This window comes from Neltuma alba, unplaced genomic scaffold (assembly GCF_004799145.2).
Source record: "Neltuma alba isolate B1F8T4 unplaced genomic scaffold, ASM479914v2 tig00010691_pilon, whole genome shotgun sequence".
Classification (NCBI taxonomy): domain Eukaryota; kingdom Viridiplantae; phylum Streptophyta; class Magnoliopsida; order Fabales; family Fabaceae; genus Neltuma; species Neltuma alba.
Window position 1 is genome coordinate 150,879 of NW_021635531.1, and position 17,598 is coordinate 168,476.

The 17,598-nt window shown below is 33.6% G+C and overlaps 1 protein-coding gene and 2 pseudogenes across 1 annotated transcript; all 3 read right to left on the reverse strand.

Annotated features, from left to right (window-relative positions):
* Positions 1-142: 142 nt before the first annotated feature.
* LOC114758393 (beta-hexosaminidase 2-like) lies at positions 143-4,692 on the reverse strand (annotated as a pseudogene).
* A 4,177-nt stretch (positions 4,693-8,869) lies between these two features.
* LOC114758376 (uncharacterized) lies at positions 8,870-10,541 on the reverse strand. The gene has a single exon (XM_028947426.1). The coding sequence runs from the start codon at positions 10,515-10,517 to the stop codon at positions 8,892-8,894; it is 1,626 nt and encodes a 541-aa protein (XP_028803259.1). The 5' UTR covers positions 10,518-10,541; the 3' UTR covers positions 8,870-8,891.
* A 4,084-nt stretch (positions 10,542-14,625) lies between these two features.
* Positions 14,626-16,604, reverse strand: LOC114758394 (uncharacterized; annotated as a pseudogene).
* Positions 16,605-17,598: the final 994 nt, after the last annotated feature.

The following is a 17,598-nucleotide window of genomic DNA, read 5'->3' on the forward strand; positions in this document are numbered from 1 at the left end:
CTTAAGAAATATCGAATCGATAATGACACAGAAACCATCTTTCGATATCTGAAACGGAGTTCTTGTCCTAATACAAAACAATCGCTTACAATAATTCTTGAAAGAACAAAAATAATGACTTGAATTAGACTCAGTCACATTTAAAACAAGTATAACTGACAACATCCATCATTCTCATAGAGGAATGAATTAGCAAGAGATGTAGATTACCCATTGGCTGGGTAAGGAAGCAATAAAATATCAAAATAAGTTTTTGAATCTGTGAATTATAGTGACACCTATTTCAATGACTGTTTATCAGTCGATCATGCATAGTAACACATGCCAGGGTTTCTAACACACCACAGGGGCTGAATTGGCTCCGCCCCTATACCTCTTCTTACCATTCTGTATCTCCATTCATTCAATCTATCTGTGGCCTCTGCATATCTCCTCATACCCTTCTTATCTCTGTTGCCGGACCACAACGACTCAGCCATCGCCAATGTTCTCGGCCAAACTCTCGAATCCAAACCAGTTTGATCTGCTTGTTCAGACCACAATGCCACTTCCCCACCAAGAACCAGCTTTGCCTCATCTTCACTTAAACCATACGTGATATCATAGTTATAGATAAGTTGCCAGGTCTTGTAGGGTCCACACCAGGACCCTCCATGCCCTTGATCTCCACTTTGAATAACATACCGGGAATCATTCCCAACAAAATCCCCATGTCCACAGTCCAGATAATAGAAATCTGCAGACGAAACAATGGTTCGGTATCCAAAAGAAACAAGGCGCTTCGTGTTGTCGTGTCCGTTGTTCCATGTCTGTAGAATCACATTTTCTTTGGGAAGCATTGTGGATGGAACATGAACTTGGTCGGATAGGAAAACATCTTCCCAATAGACCACAGTTCGGTTGAGGGATAAGATATAAGGGAGAGTAGAATTGATGAATGTCTCAAGAAGTTGGTTGGAGGTTCCATTGTTGGCTAGGAACGCTTGAATTGTGGGATCGGTTTTCCAGCAAGCTGGGATGACCTCATCAGCACCACCATGATAGAATGGTTCTGGAAATAATGAAGTAACATCCTTTATGACATTCTTAAGTACAGTGTAGGTCCTAGGATTTAAGGGATTTAAATGTCCTGTTCCAGGTTCTGCAGCAAGTGCATCACCACCCTGCGGCATCCAGAACATGTTGGCACATGTTACAATATCTGGATATGCCAATGCCCAAGATCCTGTGTGCCCTGTCCATTCAGAGGTTCTTTAAATCAGTAATCATGGTAATCTGAAATTTATGAACATTGACATAAAATGAGACCCGATAGATACAGATCCTGTTCAGCCTGCCAATTCACATTTTCTTTTGAACAGTAACCATCATTGCCTCGATGGATACTGACCCAAATATGATACATCCAAAATATAAAATGTCTATACACGGGTGTCAAAGAAATATCAAATACATTGGGATTTGTTTTTCAAGCATACGAGCCTTATGGATCATGATACCTAGTAACATCACTGACTTATGTGAAAAGGGCATGCTTTTATATTAGAATAAAGGTTATTTCAAAGTATCAGACCCCAAGTTGTAAACTTCAAACTAGAATATTAAACAAGAAGTGTTAATTAACTAATAATCAAAAGGTCTTATGAGTAGAATGATTTATTAGTCCTCATCATTCTGTGCGCACCTTCGAACTTAAAAAAATGGGCACTCCCCTGCCCGACTTTCCAGTAACGCTACTCACAATAACACATCAACTCAGAAAATATAATTTGAACTGTTAGATACGAATGTTAAACACATCAAACACAAGATATGACCGGTCTCAATCTTCAAAACTTCCGTTTGATAAAGCTGAATTATGCTGAAGTGGGTAAAACGGCATTCTTTTGGAATGCCAACAGAAAACGTTACTTATCCAAAGGTTCTAAACATTCATGTCCTAAGAGAAGTATAGAACAACTAATTGTATCAACCAGCCACTTCTTTTTGGTGGTTTTGGGGGATCTCAATCATTTTTTTCTGTTCTTACTCAGTGAAGTTTTTAACGAGTAATATTCAGCCGATCCCGAGGTTGTAGGAGAGATCAGCCCAATTAGTTGCATCCAAATAACTAGATCTGCGGTTATGGCCTGTCACAAAATCAAAGCTTTACAGTTTCAATTAGAACATGATCATACTATATATTTACATACAGACAAAACCAAATTCTTCTATTTTTTATTTCATAGTACAGATTTTAACAAAGGATGATTACATACTTGGTGGGCAAACAAAGGGATAATCTGACTCGGATACTCAGCACATAATCTCAGTCTTTTTTTTTTTTTCATCAATGTTTCTCCGTTTTACTGGGATAAAAAATATTTGTTTTCATAAATAATTTTTGTTCAATTTTAAGTTTAAAAAAAATGAAAGCTTTTGAGCTATGTAAGGATATACCTACATACTCTCAATTTTTATTTTTTTTTTTGAAAAGTCATGCTCGTGGTCTTAAAATTATTAGCAAGGAGCCTCATATTCAAAAGAATAAAAAATATTCGTCACTTGAATGCATGCTATTAAAACCCAACTCAGATCCGCTAGTCAAACTAGTCAAAGAACTACTTTCTAATGAGTTTTAAGATTACGTTTGGTATGGAGTATTGAAAATGAGGGATAAAGATTGGGATTAGAGTTGAAAACATATGTTAAAAGGATACTTAGTATGAGTGATTTCTTATTACATGGGATTAGGTAATCCCATATAGACAGGATTGGAGAATACCACTTCCCCTCATAGTATTCTCTAATCTCACATATATGGATTTATCTAATCCCAAGTATCATATAATTACCCATACTAAACACTCTTTTAATATAGTTTTGTACTTTCAATCTCAATCCTTATCGCTCATTTTTAATCTTTCGTACCAAACGGGACCTAAGAGTTTTGAATAGGTCAATCACATTGGACTTTATATTTTTACCAAGTCTAAAGCAATATCGTCTTAACTTAAGGGAAAAAAAAAATTGCAGTTCATCGTGTCCATGCATGTTTTAGTAACTGATTCTGTTGAATTATATGTGATCCAGTGGTATTTGTTATATGCAAAAAGTGCTTTTATGCAATTATGATAAAACTCTTCTCACTAACATGTTTTAGTAAAAATTATGTTTAAAACAATGGTTTAGAAACACCTTATACAAAGATATTCTATTCATTTGTAAACTAATATACTTTTTATTTAAATATTATTATTATATATAAATATTTTTATATGTTTTAATTAATTTAATCCAATTCAACTATGATTGTGCGCAGACCATTAAACCACTGATCACTGATCCCAAAACTACCACTTTTATCGGTCCAATTTTCATTGTTAGGCATGGATGTCGGGTGTGCACTGATCCGGGTAAAAAAAATGATTAAAACAAAATTGGGGGCACCCCGTCAAATTAGATATACTAACCAGGTGAGTCAATTTCAGGCAGAACTCTAACCCCATGATCAAGCCCAAATCGAACGATCCTTCCAACATCGGCGGGAGAATACTGCATATCGGAGCCATACGACCCCTTATCGGCCAAATCTGGTTCCGAAGGCACCACCAACGGAAAAGAATGCGAGTCCGTAATGTGCCAGTGAAACACGTTCATCTTGTTCATACTCCATCGCCGAAATCATCCTCAGAATATCCTCCACCGGAAAGTAATTCCTCGACGTATCAAGCATAACGCCTCTGTGAGCGAAAATCGGCGCATCCCAGACGTACACTTCCACCGCCACGCGCGTCGGATTTCCCCATACGAGCTGCGAGAACGTCTCCGGGCCTCGGATGGCGCCCCACGGCGTCGCGGCAGTGAGATTGGCGGGTCCGGTTGCAGGGATTGTGAGAGAATAGGACTCATCGACGCCGTGGTGGAGTGGAGCGGCGGGTTCAGCGACGGTGATAATGAGGGATTGTAAGGGAAGGGTGTGGGTTGAGAAATTAACTGCGGAGGGAGGGACAAGAGGACGGTGATGCTCGGTGAGGATGAGGCGGAGGTAGCGGCTGACGGCGGCGGCAAGGTGTATGTGGCTAGGGACGTTGGTGGTGGTGATGGTGAAGGAAGGGGAGAGCAGAGTAGCTTGTTGAGGTGAAGGCCATTTGATAAGTCTTGGTTGGGGCCACACTGTAATGCTGGTGGTGGTGCCAGCAGCAGAGTGCACATTCCCCTGAGCAATGAATATGCATAGTGCCAGCACAAGAAGTGCTAGGGAATATGCATTGTTGGTGGAATTGAGTGGACTTGGTGGCCTTGGCCTGTGCTTCAATATATACTAAAATTTTCAGGAAACAAGTTATGAGCTCTCGTCCTAAATAAACATGAGTAGATAGAAATTAAATTTAATTCTAATATAAATTTAATTATTTTTTATATTTATAAATTTTTTTAAAGAATCCATATTCATTGTAGATACTAAGAGGCTTCATTTTTTTTTGGCCACCTAGGAGGCTCCAATTAAATAGTATTCTCTAATACACATAATTAAAAAATATTATTTAGAAATATATATTTATCACAAATAATTAAATTAACTAATTTTTTGGTATTTATAAATTAATTATGAAGATTTTATATTAAGAATTGGATGCAGCATGTACAGATACATATATAGCTTTCTTTTTAAGCCAAAAGAAAAAATTACTTCAGATGAGTAATTACCATGCTTGGTTTGGCTGGGGGCTGTTAGATAAGATTGAGTTTAGAAGGAAGAAGTAATAATAACAACAAGGTTAGGAAAGCATTTAATTAATCGAATCTGATAACTAAACAATAGATGCATGTATTAAAAATAAATTAGTTTAAACGTCAAGAATGGGTGATGTAAGGCCAAACAAAAAACAAAACCAGATTGGTTTTCCTTATATTTTTTATTTGATTCATTTTCAACTATTTTTTGGCCAACAATTTATGCGGATATATTCAATCCAAAACATAAAAATTTATATAAAACAAATTTATTGATAAATTATTATAAGTAACGTGATTCACCGCAAATTTAATATGAAATATACATGCGTTTCACAATCTTAATTCTTAAGTCTATATTTCTCCAAAAACAAAAAAGTGTTAACATTATATTCAGAAAAATATCTTAAAAAAAATTATTAATTCTTAAGAATGCGCATGCTCTTCAATATATTGACTTTAATGTAAATTACATTATTATTATTTTTTAAAAATAGACGTGTAGACAGATGCTTCGTGTACGTATAGGATAATAATTATAATAATAATTAGTCTCTCTAATATAAAATATAATTCAAATCTTTGAAAGAAAAATACTTCACATAAACTTAGGGAAAAATTAAAAAAAAGTTAAATAAAAATAAACTTTTTTATCGATTTTTCTTAATAAGTGGGTTAATTTATAACACCTAACTATATAACTTATATTTTGAAGCATAATATATATAAGTCTTTGAGATATGATGAAAAGGACATGGAACCAAAGAAAAAGAGTGAAAAAATGGAGAGAATTTTTCAAAAAAAAAATCTTTGAATTTTAAATTTTTAAATCAATCTTATTTATTATACTTTAATAATAATTCAATATTTTAAAACAAGACAACACATTTTTATAATATTTCTAATTTGAGACTTAAAATTTTAAAGATATGTCTTAAAATTTTTCCTTAAAATAGAAAGGTGAGATAGATTAGAAAAGTGATGTATATGTGTGAACCAGTAGCTTTTTGTTTTCTTATATTTCATTTTTTTGGTTGGACTTTTTGACTCATCTGACACTTCCGATGTTCCCACGAACGGTCCTTTGTTTTGACAAGGCGTCTTGGCGTTAATTGAAGTGTTTCAACTTTAAGCTCGTCCCGGCGAATGCGAACAAGGTAATCATCCAGGCTTTATATAAAATAAATATATTACCTATTTTTGTTCTTGTACATAGTCTTCATCCTTGTTTTCTTCTTCTTTTTTCCGAAATTCAGTTAACAAAAGATCGAAGAGATGTTCTGTTTTTTTTTAAAGAAAAAATTTTTATTTTTTATTTTTTTTTTTCAAAACTACATGTAATAAAAGCACATTTTTAACAAGTTTTTTTTTCTGTTTTTTTCTCAATAACAAAGAACCGTTTTACGAGGAAAAAAAAACTGTGCTTTGTTTTAAATTTTTTTTCCCCCCACAGTGTGTGGCAAAAGGCAAGCACCGTATGATAATGCGTGAAGTTATGATGATGAATTGGATTAATTACGTTAGTCTCGCGGAAAAGATTCAAGACGCCAATGGAAATATTAAATTTAAAAAGTATAAAATAATTGTTAAATTTAACAGATAGTAGTACATAACAATTATCTCATAAATGTAAAATAAATATACCAAGTATTTTAAAGTTAAAATTTCTTAAAAATTGTTAAACAGCATTATGTATAAAATAATATTGTGCTTTGTTTTTGAATTAATAAAATTGACTTGTTTGTCTAAAAAAAAATATACCTCTTCAGATAAATCATCTCATATATTGATATTAATAATTGTTTCTAATTTACAGCATATTGGAATATTATTTTCACACCTTTTTATTGTTGTGAAAGCATTCGAAGGTAATCCTCTAGAAAATTTCTTAACAACCAAGGCACACAATCATTTGATTGAAACAAGTAACTTATAAAGAATGATTAAGACGTTTCTTGAGTCCCCTTTGTTCTTCCACAGCAAACTAAACTAAGCTTCACAATAAAAATTATGTTAATAAAAATTTAAAAAAATAATACATTTTATTCAATCTCCAGTCACAATTCATATACTCTTGTATTATGAACTCCGATCAAAATTTCATATAATTTAGTGAATGATTTAAATTTTGAAATATGACCTTGGAGTGTTGTGTCTCATTAAAGACATAGAAAATATCAGTTGCCGGCCTCACCAAAAATTCAAAGATTTTTATTTGACGGAGAATGTCTTTGATGACCCTTTAATTTCTGGGGCAATTTGTTTTTGTTTTGCAACTGGGTTAGCCGGCTGTCGTTTCCTAATATTTTGAACATTTCTAGGGCAATATTGATCCCCAAAAACTTCTAGACAGAATTGAATATTAACCCTAGATTTATATTTAATACCAGTATTCTACTGATATTTTTATCAATATTATTGTATCTGATTATGTTATGCAATTTTGTTATGAAATTATTGTACTCCTTCGATCCTTAATATAAAACCTAATTATTAAGTTAATTTTGATTCTAAATATAAGACCTATTTTTTATTTATTAATTTTTTTAAATTACTCCTATGGATACTCTCTCCACCATAATCAAGTAAGTGAGGCAGGGAGGATATTAAAAAAGATGATTATAGTATTCTAAGAAAAACATGTCATATTTTTTATAATTAACTAACTTACTTAACTTTTTTAATCTAATCAAATTAGTTAAATAGGTTTTATATTTAGAATTATACGAATATCAAAAAAGGATCGTGAGATTTAATTTATAGTACACAGTAGCACGATGATGGACGCCAGAGGAGGTGCTGACAAAAGGTGAGACTTCATTTACTTTTGAAATGGGAACTAAGAAGATGATAATATTGAGAAAAGTGAAGAAAATGTTTATTGGTGAATAATATTGTTGAATTCAGCAGGCTTATCAATTGCAGCTAGATCGATGACCAGCTTTTGTGGTGTAAAGGTGCGGATATGGTAATTGATCATCTTGTTTGTGCTGTCAGTAGTGAATATACACCTGACACATTAACATCCTCTTTGAGACCACCAAAAAAAAGAAAAATTAAAGATGATTAGTATCAACGAAGATTATATAGTACTTTCGATTCTAATTATAAAACCTTATTTATAAACTATAAATAAGGTCTTGTAATTAGAACCAAAAATAATATATTAGAAGAACCAATTATGAAGTTGAGAGTACTTGGTTAACATGACAAGTTTATCTAGATGCTTCAAAAGCCCACAAACTTTGGTTCCTAGCCAAAGAGATTTTTTTTTTTTTTGGGGGGCTAGGTCAGAGAGCATTTGTTTCAAGAAGGATAACAAAAACAATTTATAGTGCCAAATTTAATCATGAATCGAAAACCACGGGTATCTCATAAACTACCAAACATCCCAATGCATTCCAAAATCAATTATGAACAAAAAAAATTATGGTTATCTCATAAGTTACTATCACCTATTTTTCAATTATATTAGCCTCACTATATTTATAATTCACTTTCAATATTTTTTATCATAAAAAACTTTAAATCTCATTAATTCTGCTTTAAAATTTAATATTTTTTTAATTTTATCCCTATTTAATATATACGCTTTCTAAGAAAATAATAATATACATACTAATAAATATAGAATAAAATAATACATCCATGTCAAAAATTTAATAATATACTCCTCCGATCCTTAATATAAGACCCATTTAACTAATTTGATTAGATTAAAGAAATTAGGTAAGTTAGTTAATTATAAGAAAAGTGACACATTTTTCCTAAAAGCATCATAATCATCTTTTTTAATATCCTTTCTCCCTCTTCTACTTGATTATAGTCGAGGGAGTATCTATAGGGGTAATTTAAAGAAAATTGATAAATATGATAAATGAGTCTTATATTTAGGACCAAAACCAACTTAAGAATTGAGTTTTATATTAAGGACCGGAGGAGTAACTTATAATATAAGGGGGAAAAAATCTATCTCTTTGCTTTGTAAATAAAACTAAACCAGTACTTCCTTTAAAGTTTATCCAAAGAGGGACCCTATTTTCATATAATTTTGTTTATGGAACCATTAGCATTTCCATTCAATTCAAATGTATGGATACTAATATTCACGACAAACAATGCAGTTGAACAGTTGAAGGTATTTGGATCAGCAAAACATGATTTCGTGTATTCATTCACGAGTTGTGTGAATTGCTGTATATTTGACATATATATTGATATATACATTGATGATTATTATCAACTTCATCTCCATTCCAGTTGCTCTTCACCTTCGGACCAGTTGGCCCTTCCTCTCCCAGCATTTCACTCGGCAAACTGTTCACAAGATTCTCCAAAAACTTTTTCAACTTCGTAGGCAACCATTTCACTTTCCTAAGCTCTTCTGCGATGTCATAGCTTATTACTGGACCCCATTCTCTGAAATAGTTCAGCCATGGTGGCTCCACTATTTCCGATCCCAAATACTTTGCAGAAATCACTTCATAACCCACTCCCATATCCATTATTATATTACTTTTCGAAGTAATATCGATTCCTTGATGGTGGATACCTGCTTTGGGGTAAAACGCATGGCCATGGAGCGAAGAATAAACAATGGGTTTGTTTTTGTTCTTGAATTCAAGCTCAGAGGAATCAACCCAGATACCCCCACTGTGTTCTGAGAAATATACTCTTTTGAGTTCTCCATTGAAATTGCTTACTCTTAGTGTCACGTGTTCCCAATCCCCCACGTGTTCGCCGATTTTCCCCAGAGAAATGTTGATGAATTCTACTTTTACTCTTTCTGGTCCATTGAATGGGTAGTATACCCAAAAGGCTATGTCTGTGAATGTTCCACCAAACATGGGTTTTATGTGCAGATATGCTTGTGAGCTTTGTAAGTCACCCCTTTTAACTCTTTCCTTGTTGGCTTCATCTGCTGGAAGATCCAACCAATAGAAGCCGTCATTGTAATGATCCTGAGGAAGATTTGTGCCATTTGGTTGTATTGGGACAGGATGTGATTCACGTCCTCTTCTGTAGAGTAGTCCCCCATTTCCAAAAAACCAATTTACAGAGGAAGGGAGGTATTCTTCATCAGGATGTAAGTACATTATTGGAGAGTAAGCTTGTACTATTGCTTGAATTTGTTTTAAATTAGGCATAGAGTCTAAGTTTAAATTGGCGTTTTTCAAACAGGATATAGATAGAAGACTGTTATTTCCACCATTCTGAGCTAGAAATGTACCTACAGGAAGTCCTCGAGCTTTGGTCCCTCTGTTTTTTGGTCTCGTTTCATAAATATTGAACTCATTAGAGTCACTGGATGTTCCTGATCCCCAAATCCAATCATATGTCTCAATCTGATCAGTAAGGTCTGACCGGACACATCGAACTTTATCAAGGGAAGGCTTGTCCAGTGTGGTGGTCACAAGATGGCCTACTGCTTTATAGCCATCAGGAGGAGTTGGTAACCAAAAGTAAGCTGGGCTATTTTGACTAATTTGCATAGAGTTGGTGCTCCATATTAGTGTGTAATTAAGTGGTTCCTTTAGTGCCGGCTTACTGGTTGAAGAATTATCTTTGGCCGCAAGAACCCATCCAAAAAGAGGCTTGTTGTTGGGTTGGCTATAGTAACCTAGCATGGAGAATCCTTCTGGTAGTCTTGTTGGTTCAAAGACTGTAGCCCCAAGATTATCTGGACCACCTTCATAAGATGCCCACACTTTGTTGAATGTAGAAATCTGAGCCACTTGTATGTCTCCCAGATTGATGATCCCACTGGCAAATCCATCGCCTACACACAAAGGAGTAACCATCACGAATAAGAGAATTGGCTAGACAGAGAGCACCATATAGGTCATATCTGATAAATTTTGACAGCATCTGGCATATCACAGTACTTCAAATTGTACTTGAACCTCACGTATCTTTCCCAAAAGCGACGAAGAACTAACTATCATATGTGTTCAAGATATGATATAACTCTGTTTCATTTTTTTCCCCCGTTGCCTATAGATCTAACTGTTTCTGAAGTATCAATGCTTTGCAGAGAGATACTACAAATGTGGAACATGAATCGGTTGTGTTCTACATCTCTGCTCTTTGAACAAGTAATAGAGAGGAAAAGAGAGGACAACATGAGGTTAATGGTTATTCACCTGGTGGCCAGACTGGTGTTGGAGCAGGAAGCTTGAAAGCTATATCAATGGGAAGTGTTTGATCTTTCTTGGAGAGGCCCTTTGTGCAAGAGAGAGTAAGACAATTTCCCAGCTCTGTATTTTTTTTTTCCTCCACAAAAAGATTGAATCCCAAAGTACATAAGGAGCATATTCCTTTGATATATGCTAAATGTGACGGTAAAAGCTATGTAAGGTCAATGAATGAATCAGAAAATTTGCGTAGAAACAAAAACGACGTCCCGGTGACGTGTTGTGCAAGGAAGCCGTTTTGTTCCTACGGTTATTCACTTATTGTCCTAAACCTTGCGACGTACCATCATTTATTTCTTGAATTTCTTGTTCATGAATTTGAATATACTACCTCCGGTCTTTAATATAAGACCTTATTTGACTTTTATTTTGATTCTAAATATAAGATCTCAATCCACTTTGTCTTTCATATTTATATATTTTTTTCTAAAATAGCTCTTCTAATAATGATAGTTTTAGTCAATACACTTGATTAGTAAGGATATTTTAGGAAAGACAACACCTATTTAAGACAAATAACTAAAGTTACTTTCTTAATCTCCTCAAATTAGTTAACTGACTCTTATAATTAGGACCTGAGGTAGTATGATTCGACTGATTTAAAAACAAGTATCAAAGGCATCTAATTACCATGAATTAGAATATTCATTTTAGTTGTCTTTCTATCACATAGTGCGCGATATGCAAGTTAACAGATAGTTAAAACTCGCTCCTATGGCTTGATTATTATATGCCTGTCACATTCGTTTTAATTAGAATATTTTATTTAGCTTCTCATTAGCTAAATCGTAAATGCAAAACTTTAAAATAGCTTACCAACATCAAATGACAAAAATAGCTAACCTACATCCAAACGTATATGTTTTGTCATCATAAAAAAGCTAATAGATCGATAACATATTTTAATATTACTATATTATTTTTAGGTTAGTTTTTATACTAAAATTAATTCATTTCATTTACTAATTATAAAATTTTTACAATATTTATGATATGATTGCAATCATTTTTCTTAATAATTACTTTCTGTTTTGATATTTTATGGAATTATTTTCACTATATAAATAAATCGTTCTTTTTCTTTATATTAATTTTTATCGTTTCATATCAAATTAATATTTGTACAAATAAATATGAAAATGTGTAAAATAATAAAATATTTGAAGATTATAGTTTGATTTTCTTTTTTAATAAAAAGTTTCAACAAAGTTAGTAATTTTATATGTAAAATTTTTTTTTTTGACCAGATAAAAGTTAATATCATTTCACAGTTTTTTCTTATGTTATCTTTTTTTCCTCTTTTGACCCTAACTTGCCTACCTAGGAATCTCAAACAAAAACAACAACATACACAAGAAGGTTATAGATCCAAAGTTATTAGGAAACATAACAAGACCGGAAAATGACCAAAAAAGTAGAAAATTTTACAGAGTCTCTCCTCACCTGAGAATGCCTTAAACTTCCCGGCTACATCTTTTGCCGGTAGCCTCGCCGCCTCATGAACTGCCCATAAAAACACAGACAACACAAACCCTAAAACTATCATATTCATCATTTTTTTCTTCATTGTTCTCCAAAACCTTCTTTCTCTCTCCCTCCACATATTGTATCGACAAAAACCAGAAGCCTCTCCTGTGTGTCTGTGAGAGAGTGAGAGAGAGAGAGAGAGATCAGATTTCCTTCACAGCCTTCCCTTGTTTTGGCAAATATTTGTGTGTGTACAAATGTGCGTGCATGCAAATTTATATATTGCTTGAACTATACGGGAATATAAGCTTGAATTGTGTTTAGTATATTCTTCTCTCTCGTTTTCTTGTGCCTTTCTGTGATAATCTCAACCAGCTTTTCTTGGAAACGACGTACGTCGAGTATTGACAGAGATACTTAAATGAAATATATATATATAAATTAATAAGATTATATTTTAGGTTGGCAAAAAAAAAACTATTTTTGGTTTCTAACATAAGGGATTGACTACAATGCATATTCGTACTTCTACGACTTTTACTGCTACAAGAAGCTCAAAGCTAATCCGTTAAACTTTGTTTTTAACAATTAACCTTAGTGGTTGAAGAAATAACTAATTAAACTATTACCTCTGATTCTTAATATAAGAGCTGATTGATTAATATTTGAGTAAATTAAAAAAATTATTTTAGTTACTTGTAATAAATAGGGATTGCTTTTCTTAAAATATCTTTACTGATCAATTGTATTGATTAGAACTACTATTATTACAATGACTACCTTAACAAGAGAGAGAAAGAGAAAGTGAATTGGAGTCTTATATTTAAAACCAAAATAAAAATCAAGCGAGCTTTTATATTAAGGACCGGATGTAGACTAATTACGGGAATCTTTCATGTCAGACAAGTTAGAATATTCGGCTTATGGATTTACAGGTATCTCAATGATACTCCCAACCCCAAAGAATTTGTGACAGGAAGAGTTTGTCGTGACGTGAAGAGAAAGTAGGGTAACCGCAGAGAAGATTATACGCAAGTTTTGTTTAATGGAAAATTATCTTATAAACAAAACGAAATTATTGGAGTATACCCTTCATTCTATGTGACGTGCAAGGAGTTCTATTTTGTTTCTTTATTAATTGTTTAATAGATATTTTTAATGATAAGGGGTTCAAGACCAAAAAAACAATTAAAAACTTACTAGAGGTTTATTTTAAATATTTTAAAAAGTAATGACAATTACGCGTAGCTTACTCAAAATTAAAATTCGAAGTTGTTATTTGTCTTTTCACACTTTCAACATACATTGTCATGTCCTATAAAGCTACGGTAGAAAGTTTGAGATAGAATAAAATGAAACAGTTATTAATAGAACAAAATAGAATGGAATGAAGGGTTCCATTATTTAGAAGTTTTATATTCGGGAAGGAATTATTTCATTTGATTATTATTTTAAGAGTTATTTAATATAATATAAAATTAAAGGAATAAAAAAGGCTACAACTTATTAGCTAACTTGGAAGATTTTCATGAGTACATTTTATTTTAACCTTTCCTTCCTACATGATAACTTGACAAAACATCTTACAAAGTAGTAATAATAGTAGCCGTTGCATCAAATTTATTCATAATTATTTCGTTTTTTTAACATAAGCTTTTGTTATCAAAAACAAATTTCCATAGAAATGAGAGGGAGAAGATTGTTCTGCCCAGGATTTGATCAGAGAGTGCAATATTGAAGAAAGCATGCATAAGTTTTTCTTAAATAATATGCATTACAAATATAAAAAATATTTATATAAATACTCCTCTGGTCCTTAATATAAGACCTATTTAACTAATTTGATTAGATTAAAGAAGTTAGGTAGGTTAGTTAATTATAAAAAATATGACATGCTTTTCCTAAAATACCATAATCATCTTTTTTAATATCCTCTCTCTCTCTTTTACTTGATTATGATTGAAGGAATATTTATAGGTAATTTAGAAAAAATTGATAAATATGAAAAATAAGTCATATATTTAGGACCAAAATTAACTTAACAATTAGGTTTTATATTAAGGATCGGAGGAGTAAAAATCAATTTTATTTGCCTTATCACGGAATGGTTCATCTCTCACTCTCAATCAGAATATTGCTTCATCATCAAGTAAGGAGTTGGGTTTCAACAAAACTGAGTCATTTGAAGATTCTGAAAAAATAGTAATTAAACTATTCATAAGAAACAATACATTTACAAGCCTTGCGATCAATGAACAACCTCATCTCCATTCCAGTTGTTCTTCACCTTCGGACCAGTAGGTCCTTCCTCTCCTAACAGTTCATTCGGCAAGCTTCTCACCAATTTCTCCAAAAGCTTTTTCAACTTCCCAGGCAACCATTTCTCCATGTTCTTCAGCTCTTCTGCAATATCATAGCTTACCTTTGGACCCCATTCTCTGAAATAGTTCAGCCATGGCGGCTCCACAATCTTCGACCCCAGATACTCAGCAGAAACCACTGCATATCCTGCCCCCATGTCCACTACCAAATCACTTTCCGCAGTATCGTTCCTAAGTCCAACACTATTTGTCCCTTGAGGATTGAGCCCTGCTCTAGGGTAAAACGCATGGCCATGAAGTGAAGAATATGCGACGAGTTTGTTTCCATTCTTGAATTCAAGATTGAAGGAATCAACCCAAGTACCGCCACTGTGTTGTGAGAAATATACCTTTCTAAGTTCTCCATCGAAATTGCTCACTCTTAGTGTCATGTGTTCCCAGTCCCCCACATGTTGGCCAATTTTCCCCAATGAAATAGTGATCAACTCTACTTTTGCTCTTGCTGGTCCATTGAATGGATAGTATACCCAATAGGCTATGTCTGTGAATGTTCCACCAAACGTGGGTTTTATGTGCAGATATGCTTGTGAGCTTTGTAAATCACCCCTTTTAACTCTTTCCTTGTTGGCTTTGTCTGCTGGAAGATCTAGCCAATAGGAACCATCATTGTTATGATCTTGGGGAAGATTAGTGCCATTTGGTTGTATTGCTGTAGGTTGTGATTCTTCTCCTCTTTTATAGAGCAACCCTCCATTGGCGAAAAACTAGTTTACCGAGAAAGGGAGGTATTGTTCCTTAGGATGTAGGTACATTACTGGAGAGTAAGCTTGGACTATTGCTTGAATTTGTTGTAGATTAGGCATAAAGGTGAAGTTAATGTTGATGTTTTTCAAACAGGATATAGCCAAAGCATCAGTAATTCTGCCATTTTGAGCTAAAAATGTTCCTACAAGAAGTCCTGGAGCTTGAGTTCCCCTATTTCTTGGTCTTGTTTCATAGAGATTGAACCTATTGGAGTCATTGGATTTTCCTGGGCCCCAAATCCATCCGTATGTCTCAATCTCATCAGTGAAGTCTAACCGGACACATCGAACTTTATCCAAGGAAGGCTTGTCCGGTGTTGTGGTCACAACATGTCCTGCTGCTATATAGCCATTCGGAGGGCTTGGTTGCCAAAAATAGGCTGAGCCATTTTGATTGACTTTTAAGGATTTGGTGTTCCATATCAGACTGTAATCAAGTGGTTTCTTTAGAGCAGGGCTACTAGTTGAAGAGTTATCTTTGGCCACAAGAACCCACCCAAAAAAGGGCTTGTTGTTAGGTTGGCTATAACAACCCAACATACAGAATCCTTCTGGTAATCCTGTTGGTTCAAAAATTGTAGCTCCAAGATTATTCGGACCACCTTCATAGGATGTCCATACTTTGTTAAATGTTGAAACCTGCGCCACTTGTAGCTCACCCATATTGATGATCCCACTGGCAAAGCCATCACCTGCTTAAATGTAAAATGATAATAATATTTTGTCCTAAACCAGAGTACAATCTGTGTACATGGGATGTTTTGCATGTTTAAGACATGAAATAACTGTGTTTCTGAAGTCTAAATTCTTTGCAAAGAGATGGTCCAAATATGGAATATGAAGCTTAAGTTTACTCAAAAAGTGTTCAAGACTTGTGTCAAACATGTTCATGACATGCCGAATTATTCATATTGCTCTGTATCCGTTATGTCCTGCATCTTTGCTTCTATTTTTTATTTTTTTCCCCTGTGAATGTACCTTTGCTTTGGAACAAGAAAGGAGGGAAAAAAGTATACGAAGATAATAACTATTACCTGGCGGCCAAACTGGTGTTGGAGCAGGAAGCTTGAAGGTGGTATCAATGGGAAGACTTTGATCCTTCCTGGCAAGACTATTCCCCATCTCTGTTTTTGATCAAAACGAAAATTGAATCCAAAGGGAAACTGAATATAATGGTCTTATAGAATAACTACGGAATTTGCGAGGAGCATATTCATTTCATGACAGAAGAAGTTTGAGTGAAAACAAAAGGGTCGGCCTAATTGATGATGTGTCCTGCAAGGAAGCCATTTGATCTCTATATGCATATAATTTTCTCTTTCTTGCCGTTCTTGTTAATGCTACCTTGTTAACCTCGAATCCTTTTTCAAGAAGCATGATTTTTAATTTGAATGCTTGCCTCTGATTTAGAACAAGTGCCAAAGGGATCATATTATAAATAAGTAAATAAAGATGCAAGATTTTTAATTTGGGGACATGTCTTTTTTGGGGTTTGTTAATGAGGACATATCTGGCTATGTAAAAAAGACATACACATAAGTAATTGCTTGCCAATAAACTTGGATTTCCAAGTTGCCAGTCGTAATGAACTAATCCTCAAATGGCTCACTTTCTTGTGTTTTTCATTTTTATTCTTGAAAGACGCGAACATCTCATTTTAAGCCAACATCGTTAAATGCGCTCAAGGAATATTTTTTTCTTGGTTAGGAAAATCAACTGCGAATTATTTCTTTTTGGCTCTTGTTTATCTGTTTGCTCTTAGGTTGGAAGCTCCAACTTGAATATCAATACAAGTTTTCTTTTGATGGAAAAAAATTACTACTTCCGGTTCTAATTATAAGACCCAGTTGACTAATTTGAGGAGATTAAGGAAGTAAGTTAAGTTAGTTATTTGTAATAAATAAGTGTTTTCATTCCTTAAATATCCTTACTAATTAAATGTATTGGCTAGAACTATCATTATTAGAATGACTATCTTGGAAAAAAATATAAATATAAGAGACAAAATATATTAGGGTCTTATAATTAGGACCAAATAAAAAGTTAAATAGAATATTATATTAAGGACCAGAGGTAGTACTACATGAAGTTACAAGG